Source organism: Clupea harengus, unplaced genomic scaffold (genome assembly GCF_900700415.2).
Source record: "Clupea harengus unplaced genomic scaffold, Ch_v2.0.2, whole genome shotgun sequence".
Lineage (NCBI taxonomy): Eukaryota > Metazoa > Chordata > Actinopteri > Clupeiformes > Clupeidae > Clupea > Clupea harengus.
The window spans coordinates 58,986-82,079 of record NW_024879730.1 but is presented as its reverse complement, the minus strand read 5'-3'; the positions used below and the strand labels follow the sequence as shown (position 1 = coordinate 82,079).

Sequence of the window (23,094 nt, the reverse complement as noted above, 5' to 3'; positions counted from 1 at the left end):
GAACAGCTTTGTAAACATTTAAAGAAAGATCAGAAAAAGAATATGTTGGCTAGAGAGGTGATGGAGGCCTATTTGTCCAGCAGAGCATGGATCCACTGTTGGAGAGAGATCAACAGGAGCAGGAGGGGCAGAGGGAGACGCCATCTTCAGACTCCTGCTTCCCTGCTGCATCTCCAGCGCCAGGTAGCCGTCAACACACACACACACACACACACACACACAGAAGGAGAGAAAGACACACATACAGAGAGGGGGAGAGAAAGAGAGTCTCCCACAGTCCAATGAATAGCACACAAGACCAAAACAGCCACCAACTCTGCCTTGATCCACTCAGAGAGAGACTGTTACTGTTACCACTGCTTGGGTTGGAATTTACCTCATCACCACATTTTTTACATCTGAAATGAAACCCCACATAGGTTGGAAATAGGTTAAATTACAGCAACCAAATCATATGATGACATGTGTATTGCTGTGATGTAATAGGCTGAAGTGGTGCTTCTGTTATTTCCATGAACATAACCCCTGATTGTTTACAGTATGTGTATACTGGATATGACATCATAACCCCTGATTGTTTACAGCATGTGTATACTGGATATGACATCATACACTGCATGTTAACCATGTCATCACCTGCGCTCTGGTCTTATAGTAGGCTGAGTCTTGTGCATGTTTAATTTTCCATTAATCGTATTGTTTATGTGTATACTAGATATGACAGTGTACCCTGCATGTAAACCATGTCATCACCTGTGTTCTGGTTCTGGTGTTCTGGTGTTCAGCCTGTACTGTCCAAACCCTCTTTCAGCTCCTGTGGCTCCGGCCCCCAGACCCCCCACTGACGACCTGCTCCCTGACTCCACCCATCCCCCACCCTCCTCTCCAGACCCGCCGTTCCCTGCTGCTGCTGCTGCTGCTGCTACTGCTCCTGTCAGTGTTCTACTAGTGTCAATGTTCTACTAGTGTCAGCGTTCTACTAGTGTCAGTGTTCTACTAGTGTCAGTGTTCTACTAGTGTCAATGTTCTACTAGTGTCAGTGTTCTACTCCTGTCAGTGTTCTACTAGTGTCAGTGTTCTACTAGTGTCAGTGTTCTACTCCTGTAGGTGTTCTACTAGTGTCAGTGTTCTACTAGTGTCAGTGTTCTACTAGTGTCAGTGTTTTACTAGTGTCAGTGTTCTACTAGTGTCAGTGTTCTACTAGTGTCAGTGTTTTACTAGTGTCAGTGTTCTACTAGTGTCAGTGTTCTACTAGTGTCAGTGTTCTACTAGTGTCAATGTTCTACTAGTGTCAGTGTTCTACTCCTGTCAGTGTTCTACTAGTGTCAGTGTTCTACTAGTGTCAGTGTTCTACTAGTGTCAGTGTTCTACTCCTGTCAGTGTTCTAGTGTCAATGTTCTACTAGTGTCAGTGTTCTACTCCTGTCAGTGTTCTACTAGTGTCAGTGTTCTACTCCTGTCAGTGTTCTACTAGTGTCAGTGTTCTACTAGTGTCAGTGTTCTATTAGTATCAGTGTTCTACTAGTGTCAGTGTTCTACTAGTGTCAGTGTTCTACTAGTGTCAGTGTTCTATTAGTATCAGTGTTCTACTCCTGTCAGTGTTCTACTAGTGTCAGTGTTCTACTAGTGTCAATGTTCTACTAGTGTCAGTGTTCTACTAGCGTCAGTGTTCTACTAGTGTCAGTGTTCTGCTAGTGTCAGTGTTCTACTAGTGTCAGTGTTCTACTAGTGTCAGTGTTCTACTAGTGTCAGTGTTCTACTAGTGTCAGTGTTCTGCTCCTGTCAGTGTTCTACTAGTGTCAGTGTTCTACTAGTGTCAGTGTTCTACTCCTGTCAGTGTTCTACTAGTGTCAGTGTTCTACTAGTGTCAGTGTTCTATTAGTATCAGTGTTCTACTAGTGTCAGTGTTCTACTAGTGTCAGTGTTCTGCTCCTGTCAGTGTTCTACTAGTGTCAATGTTCTACTAGTGTCAGTGTTCTACTAGTGTCAGTGTTCTACTAGTGTCAATGTTCTAGTGTCAGTGTTCTACTCCTGTCAGTGTTCTACTAGTGTCAGTGTTCTACTAGTGTCAGTGTTCTACTCCTGTCAGTGTTCTACTAGTCAGTGTTCTAGTGTCAGTGTTCTACTAGTGTCAGTGTTCTACTAGTGTCAGTGTTCTATTAGTATCAGTGTTCTACTAGTGTCAGTGTTCTATTAGTATCAGTGTTCTACTAGTGTCAGTGTTCTACTAGTGTCAGTGTTCTATTAGTATCAGTGTTCTACTAGTGTCAGTGTTCTACTAGTGTCAGTGTTTTACTAGTGTCAGTGTTCTACTAGTGTCAGTGTTCTACTCCTGTCAGTGTTCTACTAGTGTCAGTGTTCTACTCCTGTTAGTGTTCTACTAGTGTCAGTGTTCTACTGGTATCAGTGTTCTACTAGTGTCAGTGTTCTACTAGTGTCTGTGTTCTACTAGTGTCAGTGTTCTACTAGTGTCAGTGTTCTACTAGTGTCAGTGTTCTACTCCTGTCAGTGTTCTACTCCTGTCAGTGTTCTACTAGTGTCAGTGTTCTACTAGTGTCAGTGTTCTACTGGTATCAGTGTTCTGCTCCTGTAGTGTACACAAACTATGACCCCCCCCCCCCTTAAACTTACCATTTATTTTGGACTAATGACATTTTAGCATATTAAATCATTGCCTTTGTACAAATTCCCCCATATTAGATAATTGCCTACCTGTTTCTTAGACAACTAACATAAATAATGACAATAACTTTGAATCATATTACAGAGAATTGTCTTGACCTGCTACATTATACAACCTCCCATGCAGCTTTGCAGTGCAGCCGTTTCTCATTTTCTCTGTTAATATTCACTTGCAAAAATACCAAGATTTCAATCAATCAGAATAAAACTGTGATTGCCTACACGCAGTCCTGTTTGTGGATGTTAAGTCACAAGTTAAAGGCATGTATAGTAAAACTCTTTAGATGTTAAGTCACAAGTTAAAGGCATGTCTAGTAACACACTTTGGATGTTAAGTCACAAGTTAAAGGCATGTCTAGTAACACACTTTGGATGTTAAGTCACAAGTTAAAGGCATGTCTAGTAACACACTTTGTACTTTGCAGAATTTGCTAATCCCCAAAAGCTGGAGGAAAAGCCTCCCTGTTGAGATGCAGGAGTGGGTGAGTGAGGCCCTTTTCCAAACCAACCAGCAGGGCCAGATTAAGCTGACGGTGCCAGTGAAGTTCTGGTATTTCCCACCAGAACCTTCCGCCGCCCCACGCCAACCCCCGTCCTCCCCTGCCCTCTACTTTGCCCGCCCCCTGTTCCTGTGGTTGCCCTGCCGCCTGTGGGCCTGTGGGGTTCTGTGCCCCCAGCCCGAGTGCTCTCGGCTGGGCTACAAGCTCAAAGGCGCGGGGTTATATAAGACCGTACGGCGGGTGCTAGACATCGATGGATGGTACTACGCTGCCACTGAGTACCTCGAATGCCAGCGTTGCCATAAGAAGGTGGCGGCGTGGGCAAGGGAGGTGATAGGCCAGCTAGATTTGCACCTGCAGCTGCAGTTTCCTGCCATCCTCACCTACAAGTGGGTATTTCAGCTTTGATTGAAGATAGATAGATAGATCTAAAGTCTGTCACAGCTTTGAAAACCATAGCATGTCTTTAGCAGTGTGTGTTTGTGTGTGTGTGTGTGTGTGTGTGTGGGGGTTTGTATGTGTGTGTGTGTGTTTGTATCTCTATATAAGATAAATGGATGTTGGTGTCCTCCGTCAGTGCGCAATCCCCTCCTGTGGTTTACAAATGGTGTCCACAGTTCCTGAAGACTTTGGTGTGTGTGTGTTTAGGGCATACTGAAGCTCTCTACATCAGGCTCTCTGCAGATTTCATACCACTTATAACCCTCTGCCTCCCTGTGAGAGAGTGGAAAAATGAACTAATACGCTTGTGTATCTGTGTTGTGTTTCTGTGTGTCTCCAGGCTTGCTTGCGACTTGAAGGTCGTGAAGCTCCTTCGTGAGAAGACTGTTGGCCATTCAGCCATCGATTTACTGCGCTTCGTCTCGGAGCAGCACGCCCAGGCCTGGATGAGCCGATGCCTGCGGTACCTGTCAGTGTGCCACAGCTTCAACCCCACTGGGTCTCCTCCTCCTCCTCATCAACAGGTGCTGCCACCACCACCGATGACCCCTCTGCCCTCCATCACATGGCTGAGGGCCTTTTTAAAGGGACAGGACGCACAGGTCCACCTAGCAGGAGTCGTCAACCATCTATCTCAGAAGCTTTTGAAGAGAAAGCTGACAGACGACACCGCATCAGCAGAGAGCTCAGGTATGCTCACACCTTCCCCAGCCAGGTGATATGTCACTGCTCAGGGCCGTAGACATGAATGCTTACCTACTCTAGATCTTCAGCATTGACACCTGGCCAGGACAATATTGTGATAAGCTCAGACAACCTAGCAAGTGTGCCCATGTATTTCTATTCAGACATCACCAACTTATTTTAAGAAACAGAGAAACCAATTTTTGTGAAGCACAAAATGACAGGGCATTTGTGTTTTATTTAGCGTAAGCATTTTATTTCTTATATAATATCCAATCTTTCCTTTTACAAGTGTCTCCTGCTAGGCATCTCCAACCTCAGCCAGCAGCACTGAATGCAGAGTCCCCTCAGCAGCTTTCACCAAGAGACCCTCGTCTGGCCACTGCTACCAGTCCTGCTCCCACCGCTACCAGTCCTGCTCCCACCGCTACCAGTCCTGCTCCCACCGCTACCACCGCTACCAGTCCTGCTCCCACCGCTAGCTACACCCAGCAAAGACCCTCGTCTGGCCACCGCTACCAAACCTCACCGAGACCCTCAACTAGCCACCGCCACCACACCTCACCGAGACCCTCAACTAGCCACCGCCACCACACCTCACAGAGACCCTCGTCTGGCCACCGCCACCACACCTCACCGAGACCCTCGACTGGCCACCGCCACCACACCTCACCGAGACCCTCAACTAGCCACCGCCACCACACCTCACCGAGACCCTCAACTAGCCACCGCCACCACACCTCACCAACACCCAGCAAAGACCCTCATCTGGCCACCGCCACCACACCTCACCGAGACCCTCGTTTGGCCACCGCCACCACACCTCACCGAGACCCTCAACTAGCCACCGGCACCACACCTCACCGAGACCCTCATCTGGCCACCGCTACCAAACATCACCGAGACCCTCGTCTGGCCACCGCCACCACACCTGATCGCTGTGTGAATATTTGTAAAACTGTTTAAATTTAAATTTATTTTCAAATTTCTGTTAGATTAAAGTTGAAGTTCATATTTAAAGTTTAATATTTTAATTTAAATGTATATTTGTTAAAACATTGTTTTAATTATTTTAAATGTCATATTTGTATAAAATTTTCGTTCATATTGTTCAAATTGCTTGTTGCATTTCTTCTTTAATTCTTGCAGGAGTGGATGGATGGGCTGGATAAAAAACCCTTTTTCAAAACTATTTAATTTAAAACGAATTGGTCCCAAAGGATGGTCCCTGTGACAGCAGTAATAATAGGCTCAGAATAGAAATCTAAGATCTAACACATAAATATGTACAGCACACACTATTCAAGTGGTAAATAAAGTTTATCAGGCCTAATCTTAAACCTATGCAGAATATCAGGAGTGAGTCATTACAAAGAAAGTGTGCTTTGTGATTCCGTGGAAAATGTTATGCATTTTGACAATAGGAACACATCAGGCCATTTTTGTTTATATTACAGTAAAACAATTTAAGTAATAGTGCGCAGAAGCTAACTCTTAAAATACAATGTCACCATATCTTTACATTGCAGGAAACAATACTTGGACTCTTCAGCAAATCTTAATTAAGCAGAATCTATAAAGAATCAAATTCGATAACATAGTTCCACTATACAATTACATTTTCACTGCGTTGGTGTAATGGAAGCGTAAAGAGGCTTGTGTGTGTAGTGCAGTACGCTTCAGAGAAAACAAATATTCCCGCTGGGGGTTATTTTCTTCCAAATGTCTATCTCAAGTCAAACTCAGGGCCTCATTTACTAACATTGCGACCGCAGCGCAATCAGCGCCTTTGCCAAACCGCATATACCGCACGTTTTTTTTTTCATCGTATTTATCAAACAAGAACCTCGTCGCGTAATCACCGCCTAAAGGCTCATATATACTCTTGCAACTGCAGCTGCGGCTGGCCGCGCAGTTGCATTGAGGGATTATGGTTCCCTAAGGTTTGTGCATTTTCCAAAGTAATTCAACGCCAGAACAGTAGGTCACACACACTGAACGATGGCAACCTGGAGTCAAAGTGAGTTGGTGGAGCTGGAGCTGATTAACATTGAAGAGCAAATGATAATTTTGCGAAGGAGAAAGAGGAGACGAGAAGAACAAGCACAAAGAAGGAGACGTATCTTGATGTGGAGGAAGCTTCGAGACAAATATGTCCGAGCGAAAATCTACGACAATACGATACGACAATCATACAGTCTCGGTCTGTGCTGTCTAAACCCTCTTTCAGCTCATGTGGCTCGAGACCCCCTCCTGACAACCTCCTGACAACCCCCACTCCTCTGCACCCCCACACCTCCACTCCCCTGCACCCCCACTCCTCTGCACCCCCACTCCTCTGCACCCCCACTCCCCTGCACCCCCACACCTCCACTCCCCTGCACCCCCATTCCTCCACTCCCCTGCACCCCCACTCCTCTGTTCTCCTCAGATGCAGCTCAGATGATGGAACTCATGATGATGCCCCGATCAACCAGGTGGAGACACCTGAACAGGATGCAGAGCAGGAACCCCATCAAACGGGCCCAATCGTACAACTGCCGCCTGTGCGGTGTTTTTGGGGATGTTCTGAGTTCATGTGTGTTGATACTGGGTTATTTTATATCAACCTGAGTTGAACCTGAATATGTGTAATGTAAACACCAACAACATTCAGATTTATATTTTTCTGTCACATTTACAGTAAGTTAAAGTTGATATTTGAAATGCATATCGAAAACTGACATTTCTAAGCATGTAAATATTATGCTCAGTCAGCCTTGACTTCAGTTCTGTGATGCCTTTCTATGTCTATAAAAGTTATTTTATATCATACTTAAATAATGAAACGCCCCATATTTTTGATTTAGTATATTTCGTTTATTTTTGAATTATTGTAATAAAAGGGAAGATTTTGTAATTATCATGCTACATTTCTTCAGCTCTGGGACAACGGCAGTGGATGGTTGGACAGAGATGGGAAAAAAAGAAGGACCTGTTTAGAAACTCAATTAAATGATAAATTGATTGGCCCCAAAAGATGTTCACAGTGAATCAGTAACAAGAGGTTCAGAATAGAAATCTAGGACCCATAACACATGCACATGTATAGCACATATACCTAGTTCCAGTGGTAAAATAAAGTCTGAACTAGAGGTAATTTTCAGTCTATGCATCATATAACAAGTAGTGAAGAAGTTTCAAAGTGTACTTTGTAACAGTAGAAAAAGAAAAAGTTAACAATGTATATTTCCATAAACAAGAACCCATACATCAAGTCATTCGTGTTTATATTACATTCAAAGAGTTTCAGGTAATAGATTTAATCTAAAACTGTGCATTACTTTGCATGGAAAAACAAGGTTGAACGACATCTGAATATGGCAAAAAAAAATATATATATATTCTAAGTTCCTTAGCACTCATTTAGTCATTATTTAGTGATTTAGTGACTTTTTTCTGCAATATAATGTCAACCATTTCTGTCACCAACAACAACAGTGACTTGTCCTACCATGGTGACCATCATAACTCTCCTCACAGGGTAAACCGAAGGAGGCCAGTGAAGGTGTTGTGATTATCCAAGTCATTATAGATCCTGTAGCCAGCAGGCAGACGCATGTTCACCTTATCTCCCACCTCCAGCTTCAGAGAGGCACCACTCGAGAGGTAGTCGCGCAGGCCATCATTGTGATGCTCCTGCACAAACATGACCTGCCAATTCTTACACAGCCGTATCCCCATAAAGCGAGAGCCAAGAACGCGCCTAGCGGTAAATCTGAAGTAATAGACTCCCCTCGCTGGCGCTGTGAAGAAGCCTGTATTGAGGAGTAATCAAGAAACAGATGTGCCAAGTGCTTTAAGTATAGTAGCTCTGTAGAACTATACATTCATTTATAGTACACAGCCAATCAAATTAAACCCCTCCCTCCCGGGCTTCTGAGGCACAGTATTGATTAGATTGTTGATGGCTCGGGTCCGAGCCACCATGTTTGTTTCCTATTTACAGAGCCAGGACTGTGTGTGAACACCAGAGTGTTTCTGAGTGCAAACACTAAACGGACGGCTAGAGAAGAGTGGAGGGCAAATTCACTGAATTTGACAAAAAGTGTCTGGGATTAGAATCGCGGACTGAACCTTTAAGTGGATGTATTAATAATTTACGCAATCATGCACAACTACACACGGTGACATCACGTACAGTGAAAAAATGGCAGACTCAAGTCCCCACATATGTTCACACAGATCACACAGTTCACTTGTGACCTACGATGAAGTGAAATTAAATTCAATGACCACATCTCATAGTTCAGTCTGTGTAAAATCCATTCAGTCTCCACAATGTGCAAAGAATACCTGTGATAGGATCGTAGGCCTGTCCCACATTGGTGATGACTTTGGTATAAACCAAGATGGCGTCAACAGAAACTGGGCCCATGAATCCAGAGCCTGTCAAAGTTACTGAAAACGCAACATTGGGTTGTTCTGTAGAAGACCAACATCACTAGTTTACTGACAGGTTTACTTTCAATTCAGTTAAATAAAATTCAATTCAATTCTTTCTGGAAGGAAAGAGTAGCCTACTTAAGGACAATATCTCTCCCTCTTAGTCACATGCACAACTGTGCCATGGATTTCCATGCATAATTGAATGTCAAAGGTAGTCATAGCATGGTAAATAACTACATGCATTCCTCCTTATGAAGTCATGTAATAGGATTGTAAATAACTACATGCATTCCTCCTTATGAAGTCATGTAATAGCATTGTAAATAACTACATGCATTCCTCCTTATGAAGTCATGTAATAGCATGGTAAATAACTACATGCATTCCTTTTTATGAATAATTACCTGAATTCTTTAGACTCTCGATTTCCTTCTCACTGGTTGTTAGTCTGTCTTTAGCATTCATCAACTCTGCCTTGAGTGCTGTGAAAATAATTTTTTTTTTTAAAAACAAAAAAATATCTCAGCAATTCTTGAATCTCACTTTGATGGTTTACAGAGTGTAAAATTACAACAGTACCTGAATTGTCTGCCTTTGGATTCTCCACCACACGCTCACATTCAGTCAGCCTTGACCTCAGTTCTGTGATGTTAGAAATAAAATTCATATTCAGCTGAACTACTTACATCGGACACTTCTGACTAGTGCCGTACCTATGCACCTAAGGCATGTTTGTGTCTGGGAATAAAACATAGATTCATGTAAATATATTCTGAATATATCTTAATACACGTAAATGTCTTGGGCTTCCTGGGTGATTTTTGGGGGATGTTCTGGGTTCATGTGTGTTGAAACTGTGGTCTGTCATATGAAGGCTTGGACCTAAATATATGTGTACTGTAAAACATCCAGAGCGATATTCCTGTCACATTTAAATTAAAGTTTATATTTAAAATTTATATTGAAACTGACATTTCTAAACATATACATATTGTGCTCAGACAGCCTTGACTTCAGTTCTGATGTTAAAAATAAAATTCATATTCAGCTGAACTAAGTACATTTGACACATTTGAATAGAATTGAAAAAGGCAGCGCAGTACCTGTTCACCTAAGGCATGTTGTTTTCTTCTGGGTATAAAACAATACAATCTTTGACTCTTAGGAGGAAGAAACAGATTCCTTGTCTCTCTGTGGAAATACTGCATGTCCTACCTGTATTCCCAGTCTCCAGCTTGTCCAGTTGGGTTTTGATGCACTCTAACCCAGCCTGAGTGGCCGTCTATAGACATAAAAACTCATCTCTCCCACCTCTTTTTCAGGTTCCATTCCGTCATTCTTGGAATCTTACCCAGGTCTTGACCCCGCTGGCCCAGCAGCCACTGATAAGCCGTCCTTCCTCCAGGGCCGTCTTCCAGGTGGCAGAAAAACTGTCCCTTGAAAGATGCATGGCCGTACCGGAAGGTTTGGGCTCTGCCGCAGATGTCGCAGGTGAGGCTCACGTTCAGGGAGCTGTCAGAGTCTACATGGGTTCAAATACAGAATTGTTTTAATCCTGTAGACATAAAGACTGATCTCTCCCACTTCTTTTTCAGGTTCCATTCCGTCATTCTTGGAATCTTACCCAGGTCTGGATCCCGCTGCTCCAGCAGCCACTGATAAGCCGTCCTTCCTCCAGGGCCGTCTTCCAGGTGGCAGAAAAACTGGCACTTGAATTCATGGCCATACTGGAGGGTTTGGTCTCTGCCGCAGTGGTCGCAGGTGCTGTTCATGTACAGGGAGCTGGCAGAGTCTACATGAGTTCAAATACAGATTTATTTTTTGTCTTATAGACATAAAGACTGAACTCTCCCACTTCTTTTTCAGGTTGCATTCCGTCTGTAGTGGCTAAAGTTCCTTTCTTGTTATCAGTAAATATTTCTTAACATAATTATTCATTTAACCACTCTTGGACGGAAAGAACGAGTCTACGCGTGTAATGTGTTTCAACAACGGTAGAAAAACTGTGTTCGCCCCGTCTTTTACTGAATTCTGAAACAATGAAACCAATCTGACCGTTGATACGTCAAATCTGACAGTTGATACATAAATGCGCGAGCTCACTACGTCACAGCTCACCTCTGATTATTCCAAGCAATGCAATGCATGTGCACTAAACATATTCTAAACTGAAATGAGAACTATAAATACAATTATGCAATCACTATAATGAACAATCACTGAATATCAATTTAAATAGTATAATATCTAAATCTGGATAACAATATGGAAAATGGCACTAACACCGTCATTCTGGGAATCTTACCCAGGTCTGGACCCCGCTGCTCCAGCAGCCACTGCTCCGCCGTCCTTCCTCCAGGGCCGACTTCCAGGGCGCAGAAAAACTGTCCCTTGAAAGATGCATGGCCGTACCAGAAGGTTTGGGGTCTGCCGCAGATGTCGCAGGTGCTGCTCACGTTCAGGGAGCTGTCAGAGTCTACATGGGTTCAAATACAGAATTTGTTTTGTCTTATAGACATAAAGACTGATCTCTCCCACCTCTTTTTCAGGTTCCATTCCGTCATTTTTGGAATCTTACCCTGGTCTAGATACCGCTGCTCCAGCAGCCACTGATAAGCCGTCCTTCCTCCAGGGCCGTCTTCCAGGTGGCAGAAAAACTGGCCCTTGAAAGATGCATGGCCGGACTGGAGGGTTTGGGCTCCGCCGCAGATGTCGCAGGCTCCCCCAGTAGATGATGCCTGGCCGCAGCTGCTCTCATGCAGGGAGCTGTCAGAGTCTACATGGGTTCAAATACAGAAATGTTTTAGTCTTATAGACATAAAGACGGATGTAGCACAGTCTGCACATATTGCATTTGTTACACACCTTCTGCTGGAGGCTCCAAGTGTTTCCTTTTTTGTGTTGATTTTCTGCCTTCCATTCCTGTCTCCAATCCAGACCAATATGATCAGTTTGACCTAGGTTAGACCTTAAGTGAACTTGTACACTTTAACACTCTGGACTCTAAGGCCTGTTTTTGACTGGCATGAATGATTATTTTACTTGTGATATTAAGGGGTTAGATTAAATATATATCTGCAGTTTTATTTTCTATCTTATGATATGCATTTTATGTATAACATTTTATAATTTGAATTATAATTATTATTATTATTATTATAATTTGTTTTGCACTATATCTGAGTTATGTTTCTTTGATGTCTATTTTTATGTGCATTTCATTTCTTTGTGCATATTATGTATTTGCTGTAAAGCACTTTGAGCTGCATTCTTTTGCATGAAAGGTGCTGTATAAATAAAGTTTTATTATTATTATTATTATTATTATATTCTAGAAGACCTCAGCAATAATAACATGAAAGTAAAAGGAAAAAACTTTTTTTAATTAAATAAACCCTTACAATAACTTACTTTCAGAGGTGCTCATACTTTGTACAAAAAAACATTGTAAGGATTTTGGAATAAGGCTTTTAAACTCTGAACCTTGTAAACATAGGTGTTAGCTTCAAATAGGTGAGTTAGCATTAGCAGAAAGTGCGTGTGGTTTCACTGAACGGACCTATGACTGTGAACAATGCTGGCGTTCTTTACAGGAGCCTAATACTAATTTCTGCGCAGACAACAAACTCCAAACACCGACGTATGTAGCCTAATAAAATTAACTCTGAGCATGATATGTATTTTACTGTATAATAGCCTAGTCTTAGCGACACGAAGTAATTTAGCTATATGATTAAAAATCCCCGTGCAGAGTTGAATCTAATAGCCTAAACTCAGAACTCCGAGCATAATATGACATGTGTTTGACTTCCTATAAGTTAATCAACAGCATTTATTGCAAGAGCTAGTCAAACGAATATAACTTACTCATCACAAATATCCTCGGCTGGATACGTTTGTAGGCTACTCACCGTCTTCCGCTGGACTTGTGGTGAAACGGTGTTCTTGCTACGTCATGACGATTGGCGATTTACCATGCGATTATTATTATTTATTTTTTACACTTTTTTTTAGTGTCTTCCCTTTATTACAGACGAAATGTGTTTGTATTCAAGTTGTAAAGAAATGAGTAAAAATCCTAAATAAAAAGAAGAAACCACAATATTTGACCCGATATTCTCCCCTCAAGGAGTCAGTTAATGTTGGTAAATTAATATAAAGCTAGGTAGCATTAACTGAAGTCGATGGCAGCTATATAGGTCACCTTGCTATATACATATATAGATATATATATCTATATATATATTTTAATTATTTATTGCAAAACAGTATACAAAAACATACAGACAAGTGCTCATCACATCAGCCATAAAACAATATCAAATAAGTAATATCAAATAAACACAGGACAGATACATTACATAAATTGGAAGCAAAAGTTCAATACAACAAGGAAAAAGGATGATATTATTCCACATTGAAGAGCTCTCTGTACATTTTAATCATTCTATTACTTTTGGTTGTGGTTATTATGTCCAGCGTGTCAGTATACTGTGCAAATTCATGTGGTAAAATTAGGGGTCACCTGTGCATATCTGCTTTTGTGTATATGGAATTTGCCAAATAATATAATCAAATTAGTTATGAATTCAAAATTGTTATTCTTATGAACAAAATAAGTGATGCCACTTTTACAGTCAATTTTAACATTCATTTTAGTTTTACACAATATATATCTTTCAATCTGAGTCCAAAAGGTAAGTAAACATGAGCAGTGGTATAACAGATGAGTTAAAGATTCAGAATCCCTATTACAGAAGGAGCATTTATTTTCAATATTAAAAATGTTGGATAAATACAAATTTGTTACATATATATTGTGTAAAATTTTAATGTGCACTTGTTTAATTGTATTAATAATACAAAATGTGTATGGCAAAAGCCATGCTCTTTGCCAGTCAATGTCATTAAAGATGTTATTCCAGAAAGCTTTCCCTCTGGAACTAATTTTCCTTTTTTCAAATAATGTGTTACGTGCAGTGGCGGCGCCAGACATTTTTTTCTGCAGGTGCTATGGGGGAGCTCGGCGTTTTAGCTAGGGTGCTATGAAATGAGGGTGATGGCCTGTGTGTCACATGGTTCTCTACTACTACAACTCCCCACCATATCATCTATCATGTGTTTACATGGTTGCTCTCTGAAGCGTCTTTGGGGTCCATGAAAAGCGCTAAACAAACCGATTTTATTATTATTATCATTATCTAGGCTACTTCCGACGGACGCCCACATCCGCGACGGTCACTGACAAAAGGCATACAGCATGTTACAGAGTCCGCAATCCCAAATACTTAACTTACTTTAAAATACTTGTGGTAGTGAGGGTTAAAGTTGGGCGCCAGGTGACCACTACCATGTCAGACAGAGTGAAATTAATTAAAACAGTCAAGGAGTCAGAAATGCGTTTAAAAGGTATATATTATTTCAGTTCACAATCATCAATAATCACATAGAACCTTATGTATAGCACACATACAGACTGCTTGCCCTAGGCGGCTCCAAAAAAAATACAAAAAAGAGGAAAAAGGCAAAAAGTTCAAATCTTCGGCAAAAAAAGGGCATCTTCGCTGCTAATCAACAGAAACGAGTCTTTAGCGACACAGGGCAATCAAAGCATGCAACAGATCAGACAGCTTTCATTACTGTTATACAGCAAACAATCCCTTAGTTACATTGTACTCCAACCACGCAAATTGTTCCAACCAGCTTTTACAAAAACTCCTTTGTTGGACTCCAAACATGCGAGGTGGATATTTTGGGAGTTTTGGTCTTCTCGGACCATCCTGAGCGTTCATGCTAATGTCACTGATGCTGTTAGCACCCTCAGTAGTGGGGGAGGGTTGACCTCCTTGACCACAACGTTCCTCTCCTTAAGAATCCACACCAGATACCCCTGGCATTTCTTCTTCTTCTACGTCACTCTCGTTTTTTTAATCGTTCTTCCAAACGTGGACATTTAGGTAGCAAAAACCGATGCATTGTTGATGTTAACTTGAAACTACCAGGCACTAGCTCGCTTTTTCCTTCAACCGTCCAGTAACGTCAACTTTCACGCGTGCGACGTGAAAATTGGGTCAAAGGTTATGACAGAGACAGTGTGTTTACATGATGGTATAATTCGAATCTTTGCTTAGTGTAACAGAGTTATAAATGTAAATAGATGAAATGTAAATAGAGTGTGAGTTTCGCCATAAATAAGCGTGTTTCATTAGTCTTGGTGTTTTGGAGCCACCTTTGGGGATGTGACGTACTGCAGGTCTGCAAGATATATTCATGTGCCGTTGCCATAATCAGACAGAAGAGATATGCCTGTCAGCGGTAGGTCCATAATGCAATTTGACCATCACAATTTGTACATTTTTAGATAGCTAGATGCAGTAAATGTCGAGAAATTCGACATGTAACGGGTATTTTCTATAATAAGTATGTATTGTGTTGGTTTGTAAAGCAAGTTTGTCAATGGGCAGAAAGTTTGATTGCATTATTTTACTTGAACACGAGGTTCATTGTACACACTGTGATTAGCTAGCTAGTTCGCTAGGAACTTCTCACTACTCACGTTCCGCTAGCTAGCTAAATATTAATAGAATAGTGTGGTAGAAATAGAATATGAATAATAATGATAGTGATAGAGTATGGGTGGCCATGCTGAGCCTGACGTGTTTTGTGTTTTGTTTGACTTGTGCAGATGCTGAATATGCCCACAATTGTTTGTTTGTAAAACAGGTATGTTGCTCCAATGCCGGGATGTGTGTGTTATGTGTGCATTGTTGTTTTAACTGTTCGTGCACTGGTTTGTGTGATTAATATGTTGTTGTATATGGCCATAAGCAGGGAGAAGAGATATGCCTGTCAGCGATGCTGAATATGCCCACAATTGTTTGTTTGTAAAACAGAATAAAGAAAGCAAAAAGCTGCAAATCCGTCTCCGTCCCTGACTGCAACAAGACCGTTACACTGGTGCCGTGACCCGTCGATCTCAAAGATCAGCCTGAACGCCGATCGCCGTGGATGCTGTGTGGAGATCCAACTCAAGGGTGCAAGATCAAGTGTGGTTCGAATTTATCTTTGTATATGGTTGGGCAGTGTAGGGATATGTATATATTGTTCTAGTTTTAAAAGAAAATATATGTTTTATATAATTATCCAGTAATACAGTAATTTTTCTCTGATATTATTTTTTTCGTTTTACTTTAAAAAAAAAAATAAAAAAATTACACAACGCAGATACTTGCCATTATGGCTGAGAAACGAGGTTACAGTAATGTAGGAGATAATTTTGCTAGTTCAGGTCTACCAAAAGGGAGGGGTATGTTGGGTGCCTGGCAAGGTTTTGATAGTGGTGCTGTGGGACGTGGGTTGTTCAGTGGGGGGGCAGGTTATTCCCAGTCATTAGCTGACAGCGGTAGGGGTACAGGGTTAAGTCGAAACCCAGGTTGTACTCCTGTTGGCCAGTTCATGGGGGAGGGTCCTCTCACATCCACACCCGGCAGCAACGTTGATGCCGCTGCTATTGACCATCTCACAGGTATGATGGGACAGTTGGGTGCTCAGATTGGTGAGTCCATTGTAGCCAGGTTGTTGTCTGCTGGTGTAGTTAATGTAGACAGTGTACACCAGAGTGGCGCACCTCTCAACACATCACCCGCACACACAGGCACTGACTCCAGCACTGTTAGTCAGACAGACTCACACGTTACCGTGCATGTAAAATCAGACAAAGAGCCTAAGTTATTCAGAGGTGACGGTTCTGACAAATACCCTGTCCAGGACTGGATTGACATGACTAAAGCTTATCTCAGGAAGCAGAAGTGTCCTGTGGCAGAGCAGGCTGAAGAGATAATGGGGAAGCTGATGGGCAAAGCAAAAGATGTTGTGAAGGTTGCCCTGCGTAGCGACAAAACTCTTGATGTGACTCTGAACCCCCACCGTATTTTTGATATTCTCCTTCGGTATTTCAGTGATGTGTCGTCATGTCTTCCATTAGCAGATTTTTACTCCACCCTGCCTCGACCTAGCGAGAGCCCAGTTGACTACTGGTTGAGGGTAAACAGAGCAGCTGACCTTGCCGACGAAGGCCTCCGTAGACAAGGTAGGCAGATGGATAGCTCAGATGAGGAGATAGCTCGCATGTTTGTCAAGCATTGCCCCGACCCTGAGCTTTCCTCTATCTTCAAGAGTAAGCCTATTCATGAGTGGAGTGCACGCGACATACAGTTGAGAATTGATGATTATCAAAGGGAGTTGAGAGCCTCCTGCAGAGCCCGTGGAGAGTTAAAGAGCCATACTGCCACCTTAGCCAGCCAGTGTAGCCCGGTGGCATACAGTCAAACTTTGCCTGAGCAGTGTCACACTCAGTGCCCCGCCCTTACCTCTGCCACAGCTACTAGCCCAGTGAGCCACACACAGTGTTCCCCCTCCATCACCGCCCTGAGTCAGAGCCATGCCTCACCTCAGACACCAGGCCCTCCCCCTAACTCCTCTATGCCAGCTATCTTACAGAACACTCAAGAGGCTGAGGAAAGGATTGTCTCTCGCATGATGTCGATGTTAGAGCAGATGATGGGCAGAGTGGAGCAGCGTGGTATCGCTCCCCGTGGAGGAAGATTCCAGAGTGGTAATCGTGAGAAGGCCTGTCGTGTCTGTAATGACAGTAAGCACTCCACCGTCACCCACTGCATGTCAGAGAAGCTGTGCTTTGCCTGTCTAGCCCCGGGTCACACAAAGACAGAATGCCCCACCAAGTCTTCCTGTCAGTTTAAGGGAAACTAGTTGACTCATATTCAAGGGGAGAAAGTATGGGTCTTAATTCGTCCTCCCACTGTGAAGATATTTCAGATGCAGAGATCATCTATGCAACAAACAAGATTTCATGTGATAACACTCAAGTTGTCTTTCAGAACATACACAAAGTTGGTGGCAGTGACAGTCTCTTCTATACAGCTGTGTCAATTGGTGATACAGTGACCTTGAATGCAATGCTGGACAGTGGCTCTATGGCTTGCACTATCAGTGAGACTGCCGAAATGAAGCTTAGAGAAGCTGGTGTAATTGCAGCACATGATCGGTTCAGCACAGATGTCGTCCTCATTGGCTGTGGTGGTCGCCGTGTCATGCCTAAGTCAGCTGTCTATTTGCAGATGGAGGTGTATGGCTGCAAGCTCACGGTTCCCACTCTCGTTGTCCAAGGCCAGCATGATGAGATGATATTGGGCACCAACGTCATCAAGCATATTCTTCGCCAGTATAAGCAATGTGATGCCTACTGGAAAGCTGTATCTGCCCCTTGTCCTGCTGGCGATCCAGAGTCTGAGCGGTTCCTCTCTATGCTTGCTGGTATGGACCGCTGGAGAGGTGAGGAGGTTCCATACAAGATAGGCACTGTCAGAAGCAACTCAGCTGTGTGCCTTGAACCTGGTCGTGAGTACCTGTTGTGGGGGAAGCTGCCCAAGTCTACTCCTGTGTCCCCTGGTAGTACTGTGATGACGGAGCTCACTTCATGCCGCTCAGCTCCGAGAGGGATTCTGGTGGCAAGAATGGTGACGTCGTTGTGGGGCGACAGATGGATTCCATTGAAGCTCATTAACACCTCAGACAAGCCGGTCTTGGTGAGACGCAACGCTAAGTTAGCTGACGTTTTCCCCTGCATTGCTCTTGAAGACATGGACGACGCACACACAGCAGAGCTCCCATTAAACAGTTGTTCACTAGTGGACAGTCCCTCTGAGAACAAATCATATTCTGCTGAAGAAAGGCTCAAGTCAGTTGGACTGAGTGAGGTTGACATAAGCTTCGGTGATGTGTCTGGACAGTGTAAAGACAAGCTGACTGAACTGGTTGTGCGCTATAGTGACATCTTCTCACGTCATCATCTGGATTGCGGAGAGGCAAAGGGGTTCGTCCACCGTATACACCTCTCAGACAACAGGCCGTTTCGGCTACCCTTCAGACGTGTTCCTCCCAGTCAGTATCAGAAGCTGCGCCAAGTACTGAGTGAGATGGAGGAGAAAGAGATTATCAGGAAGTCCACCAGTGAGTATGCGTCTCCATTAGTTCTAGTTTGGAAAAAGAATGGGGATCTTCGTGTCTGTACAGATTTCCGCTGGTTGAACAAGCGTACTCTTAAAGATGCTCACCCTCTCCCTCACCAGGCAGACTGCTTAGCTGCGCTTGGAGGAAACTCACTTTTCAGTACAATGGACTTGACCTCTGGGTTCTACAACATGCCGTTGCACGAAGATGACAAAAAGTACTCTGCCTTCACCACTCCAACAGGCTTGTACGAGTACAATCGTTTGCCCCAAGGCCTGTGCAACAGCCCTGGAAGTTTTATGCGCATAATGACTAGCATTTTTGGGGATCAAAACTATCTGAGTCTGCTTTGCTACTTAGATGATCTGCTAGTCTTTGCTCCAGATGAGGAGACTGCTCTGCAACGCTTAGAGATGGTGTTTAGCAGACTGCGCAACCACAACTTGAAACTAGCCCCCAAGAAGTGCTTTTTCCTGCGCAAGTCTGTGAAATTCCTTGGGCACATAGTTGATGAATCAGGTGTGTCAACTGACCCTAGTAAGACTGAGGGCATCATGAAGATGGTGAGTGCTGACCTCATGGAAGCAGATGGCGTGACGCCCTCAGCAAAACGGGTCAGGTCTTTCCTGGGAATGATCAATTATTACCAACACTTCGTGCCCAATTACTCTGCCATTGCCAAACCACTCTTCTCTCTGTTGTCAGGACAGAAACGTAAAAGTAAAGATAAACAGAAGCATAAACGAAGATCGCAAAGCAGGAAGTTAAGTGCGTCTGACTGGACCCCTGACATGGAACAGGCTTTCCAGAAGCTGAGATCGTCACTGGCTGACACAGTTGTCTTGGCCCACCCTGACTTCACCCGTCCTTTCATGCTGTCTGTCGATGCATCCCTTGACGGCATTGGCGCCGTTTTGTCACAGATCAGGGAGGGAGAAACCAGGGCAAGACCCATTGCATTTGCCAGCAAGTCACTCTCTCAGTCTCAGAGAAATTACCCAGCACACCGTTTAGAATTTTTAGCCTTAAAATGGGCCATTTGCGAAAAGTTCAGCCATTGGTTGAAAGGCCATACATTCACGGTGTGGACAGACAACAATCCGTTGACTCACATCATGACAAAGCCAAAGTTGGATTGCTGTGAGCAACGCTGGGTGGCCAAGTTAGCCGGCTACAACTTCGACATCAAGTACGTTCCAGGTCCACAGAATGTAGTTGCGGATGCTCTGAGCCGTGTGCCCTTTGTGAAGCAGAGAGTCGGTCTCAGACTTGTTCAAGAGCCTTTCAGTAGTCTTCTCTCTGAGGTCCAGGGTGTGACAAGTGACTCTGTTCAGGACACCTTCCGCTGCTCTGCTGCCCGTGATGGGTACCCACAACCAGACGGGTCTGAGAGTGTGCCCGCGGCTTTACAGGTCTACACTCAGTCCATTGGGATGGATGAGATTTCTGCTGTTCTGCAGTCACACAATGAGTGGGAGACTGGGGCAAGAACTCGCGCTGTTGCTACTCTGCACCATGTGCCACAGCTGATCCCAGGAGGTCAAGATTCACTCCCTGCTTATACAGAGAAGGAACTACGCGATGAACAGCTCAAAGACAGAGCCCTCTCTCGAGTCTTGTATTATGTAGAAAGACGTCGTAGACCCTCGAGGAGAGAACGAGCTAGAGAATCAGTCACAGCTTTAAGATACCTGAAGCACTGGGAGAAGCTTGTTTTGAGCAATGGAATACTCTTCAGAGTTTCAAGAGACCTGACTAACAAGTCTAAACGTCACCAATACGTGGTTCCTGAGTCACTTAAAGCTGCTGTCCTGAGGGGTATCCACGACGATGCTGGTCACCAGGGCCAATTCAGAAGTCTCGGGCTGGCCAGGCAGAGATTCTTTTGGCTCAGTCTCGACAGAGAGGTGAGGGACTATGTCCGCAGCTGCAAGCGTTGCATTGTCAGCAAGACGGCCGAACCCGCTGACAGGGCGCCCCTGGAGAGCATCACGTCCACCAGGCCACTCCAGCTCGTTTGCATTGACTTTTGGTCGGCTGAAGATGCAAGCAACAAGACGGTCGATGTACTGGTGTTGACCGACCATTTTACAAGAATGGCCCAGGCATTCCCCTGCAAAGACCAGTCAGCCAAGCAGGTGGCCAGAGTTCTCTGGGACAGGTTCTTCTGTGTGTACGGGTTCCCAGAGCATATCCACAGCGACCAAGGGGCCAGCTTTGAGAGTCAGCTGATCAGTGAGCTGCTCAGAGTCTCTGGTATAAGGAAATCACACACCACCCCTTATCATCCTATGGGCAATGGGAGCGTGGAACGTTTTAACAGGACTCTAGGTAACATGATCCGTGCACTGACTTCTGTCACGAAAGCCAACTGGCCAAGACGTCTTCAGACACTGACGTTCATGTACAACAGCACGGTTCATGAGACAACAGGATATGCTCCTTTCTTTTTGATGTTCGGACGGACTCCTCGTCTACCAGTTGATGTGCTTTTCCGCACTGTCCTGAATGATTCAGCCGTGGTCAGTTATGACAAGTATGTGGTGTCCCTTACAAAAGATCTAAAGGATGCCATGCTGATAGCCCAAGCACACGTCACAAAAGAACAGCACCGCCACACTGAGCTTTACAACAAGAGAGCAAAAGGGCCCGCCATCGATATTGGTGACCGTGTGTTGGTAGCCAACAAGAGGGAAAGAGGAAAGAGAAAGGTTGCAGATCGCTGGGAATCAACTGTGTATACCGTGGTGGGCAGGAACACTGAAACACACACTTACAAGATACAGGATACGGTCACTAGACGGGAAAGAGTGGTCCACCGTAACCTCTTGATGTTGGTGAATTTCCTGCCTGTAGACGACACAAGTGTGTTCTCCGACCCAGGTTCGTCCCTGCCTTCCGTTCGGGTGTCCAAGTCGAGCAACGACTCTGCCTCAGTTGATAGCTCGGGATCTGAGCGAACGCAGAGGAAGACTGGTCGGGAGCCTGTGGATGCTGGGGGAAGAACTGTCGAGTGGGTCGTTCGGTCGCCATTCCCTGAACCCTCTGGAGTTGGGTCGGTTGGAAATGGAGGAACAGAGTCAGCCCCCCAAATCCCTCAGGGCAGTCCAGAGATGTATGAAGGCCCCACAGACCTTTCTGTCACCTCTGACCCGAGGCTAGTGACTGACTCTGACGTTAGTACAGATGTTGTTAGACACACAGATGGACAGTTAGATAGTTGTGACTCAGACATGCTCACACATACACAGACTGATGGACAGACTGTTGTGACACAAACAGACAATGCTACCGACACACATAGTATTATCACTTTAGCTTCTGTCTCACAGTCTCAAAATCCCAGTTTATCCACACGGGTGAGATCTAGGTTTGGCCGCATTATCAAGCCAGTTGACAGACTGATTCAAACTATGTCAAGGCAAGACATTGTTCACACACACCCATCCATGCAGGCTGTTTGCAGGTCAGTCTTTCAGGTCTTTCATGACTAGTCAGTGTCGTTTGAAGTCATGTTCACACACATTTAGTAATGTGATGTAGTCCAAGTCTGGATAGTTTTGAGGAGATTGGTTTGGCTATTGGCTTTTAGTACACTGTAAATGGGTCTTGTGGGGTGTATAAGGCACCCTGCTGCCAGTGGTTGGTTGGAGAGTTTATGCGCTCTTCCTCCACTTCATCTGTCTTGGATACCTTCGTGGTTGGCTGTCCTGTAATTGGTGACCCTTTGTCTAGTGTTGACAGGAAATGTACTGGTTTGCCTTTGGAAATGCTTTGCGGTCGCTGATTGTATTTGGCGAAATTCAGAGGGGGTGGGTGTAACAGAGTTATAAATGTAAATAGATGAAATGTAAATAGAGTGTGAGTTTCGCCATAAATAAGCGTGTTTCATTAGTCTTGGTGTTTTGGAGCCACCTTTGGGGATGTGACGTACTGCAGGTCTGCAAGATATATTCATGTGCCGTTGCCATAATCAGACAGAAGAGATATGCCTGTCAGCGGTAGGTCCATAATGCAATTTGACCATCACAATTTGTACATTTTTAGATAGCTAGATGCAGTAAATGTCGAGAAATTCGACATGTAACGGGTATTTTCTATAATAAGTATGTATTGTGTTGGTTTGTAAAGCAAGTTTGTCAATGGGCAGAAAGTTTGATTGCATTATTTTACTTGAACACGAGGTTCATTGTACACACTGTGATTAGCTAGCTAGTTCGCTAGGAACTTCTCACTACTCACGTTCCGCTAGCTAGCTAAATATTAATAGAATAGTGTGGTAGAAATAGAATATGAATAATAATGATAGTGATAGAGTATGGGTGGCCATG

The 23,094-nt window shown here is 43.9% G+C and overlaps 1 protein-coding gene across 2 annotated transcripts; it reads right to left on the bottom strand.

The window, feature by feature from the left end:
* Window positions 1-7,278: 7,278 nt before the first annotated feature.
* On the bottom strand, window positions 7,279-12,649 carry LOC122130096. Of its 2 annotated transcripts, XM_042704779.1 has the most exons (10): window positions 12,602-12,649; window positions 11,600-11,660; window positions 11,313-11,510; window positions 11,040-11,210; window positions 10,359-10,526; window positions 10,086-10,256; window positions 9,314-9,376; window positions 9,139-9,216; window positions 8,642-8,770; window positions 7,279-8,103 (listed from the first exon to the last, which is right to left on the bottom strand). In XM_042704779.1, exons 2-10 carry the CDS (start codon window positions 11,652-11,654, stop codon window positions 7,823-7,825), a joined length of 1,314 nt encoding a protein of 437 aa, XP_042560713.1. In that variant the 5' UTR covers window positions 11,655-11,660; window positions 12,602-12,649; the 3' UTR covers window positions 7,279-7,822. The 2 variants fall into 2 exon arrangements, with proteins under 2 accessions (XP_042560713.1, XP_042560714.1); XM_042704780.1 differs by lacking the exon at window positions 11,600-11,660.
* Between the last annotated feature and the right edge of the window lie 10,445 nt (window positions 12,650-23,094).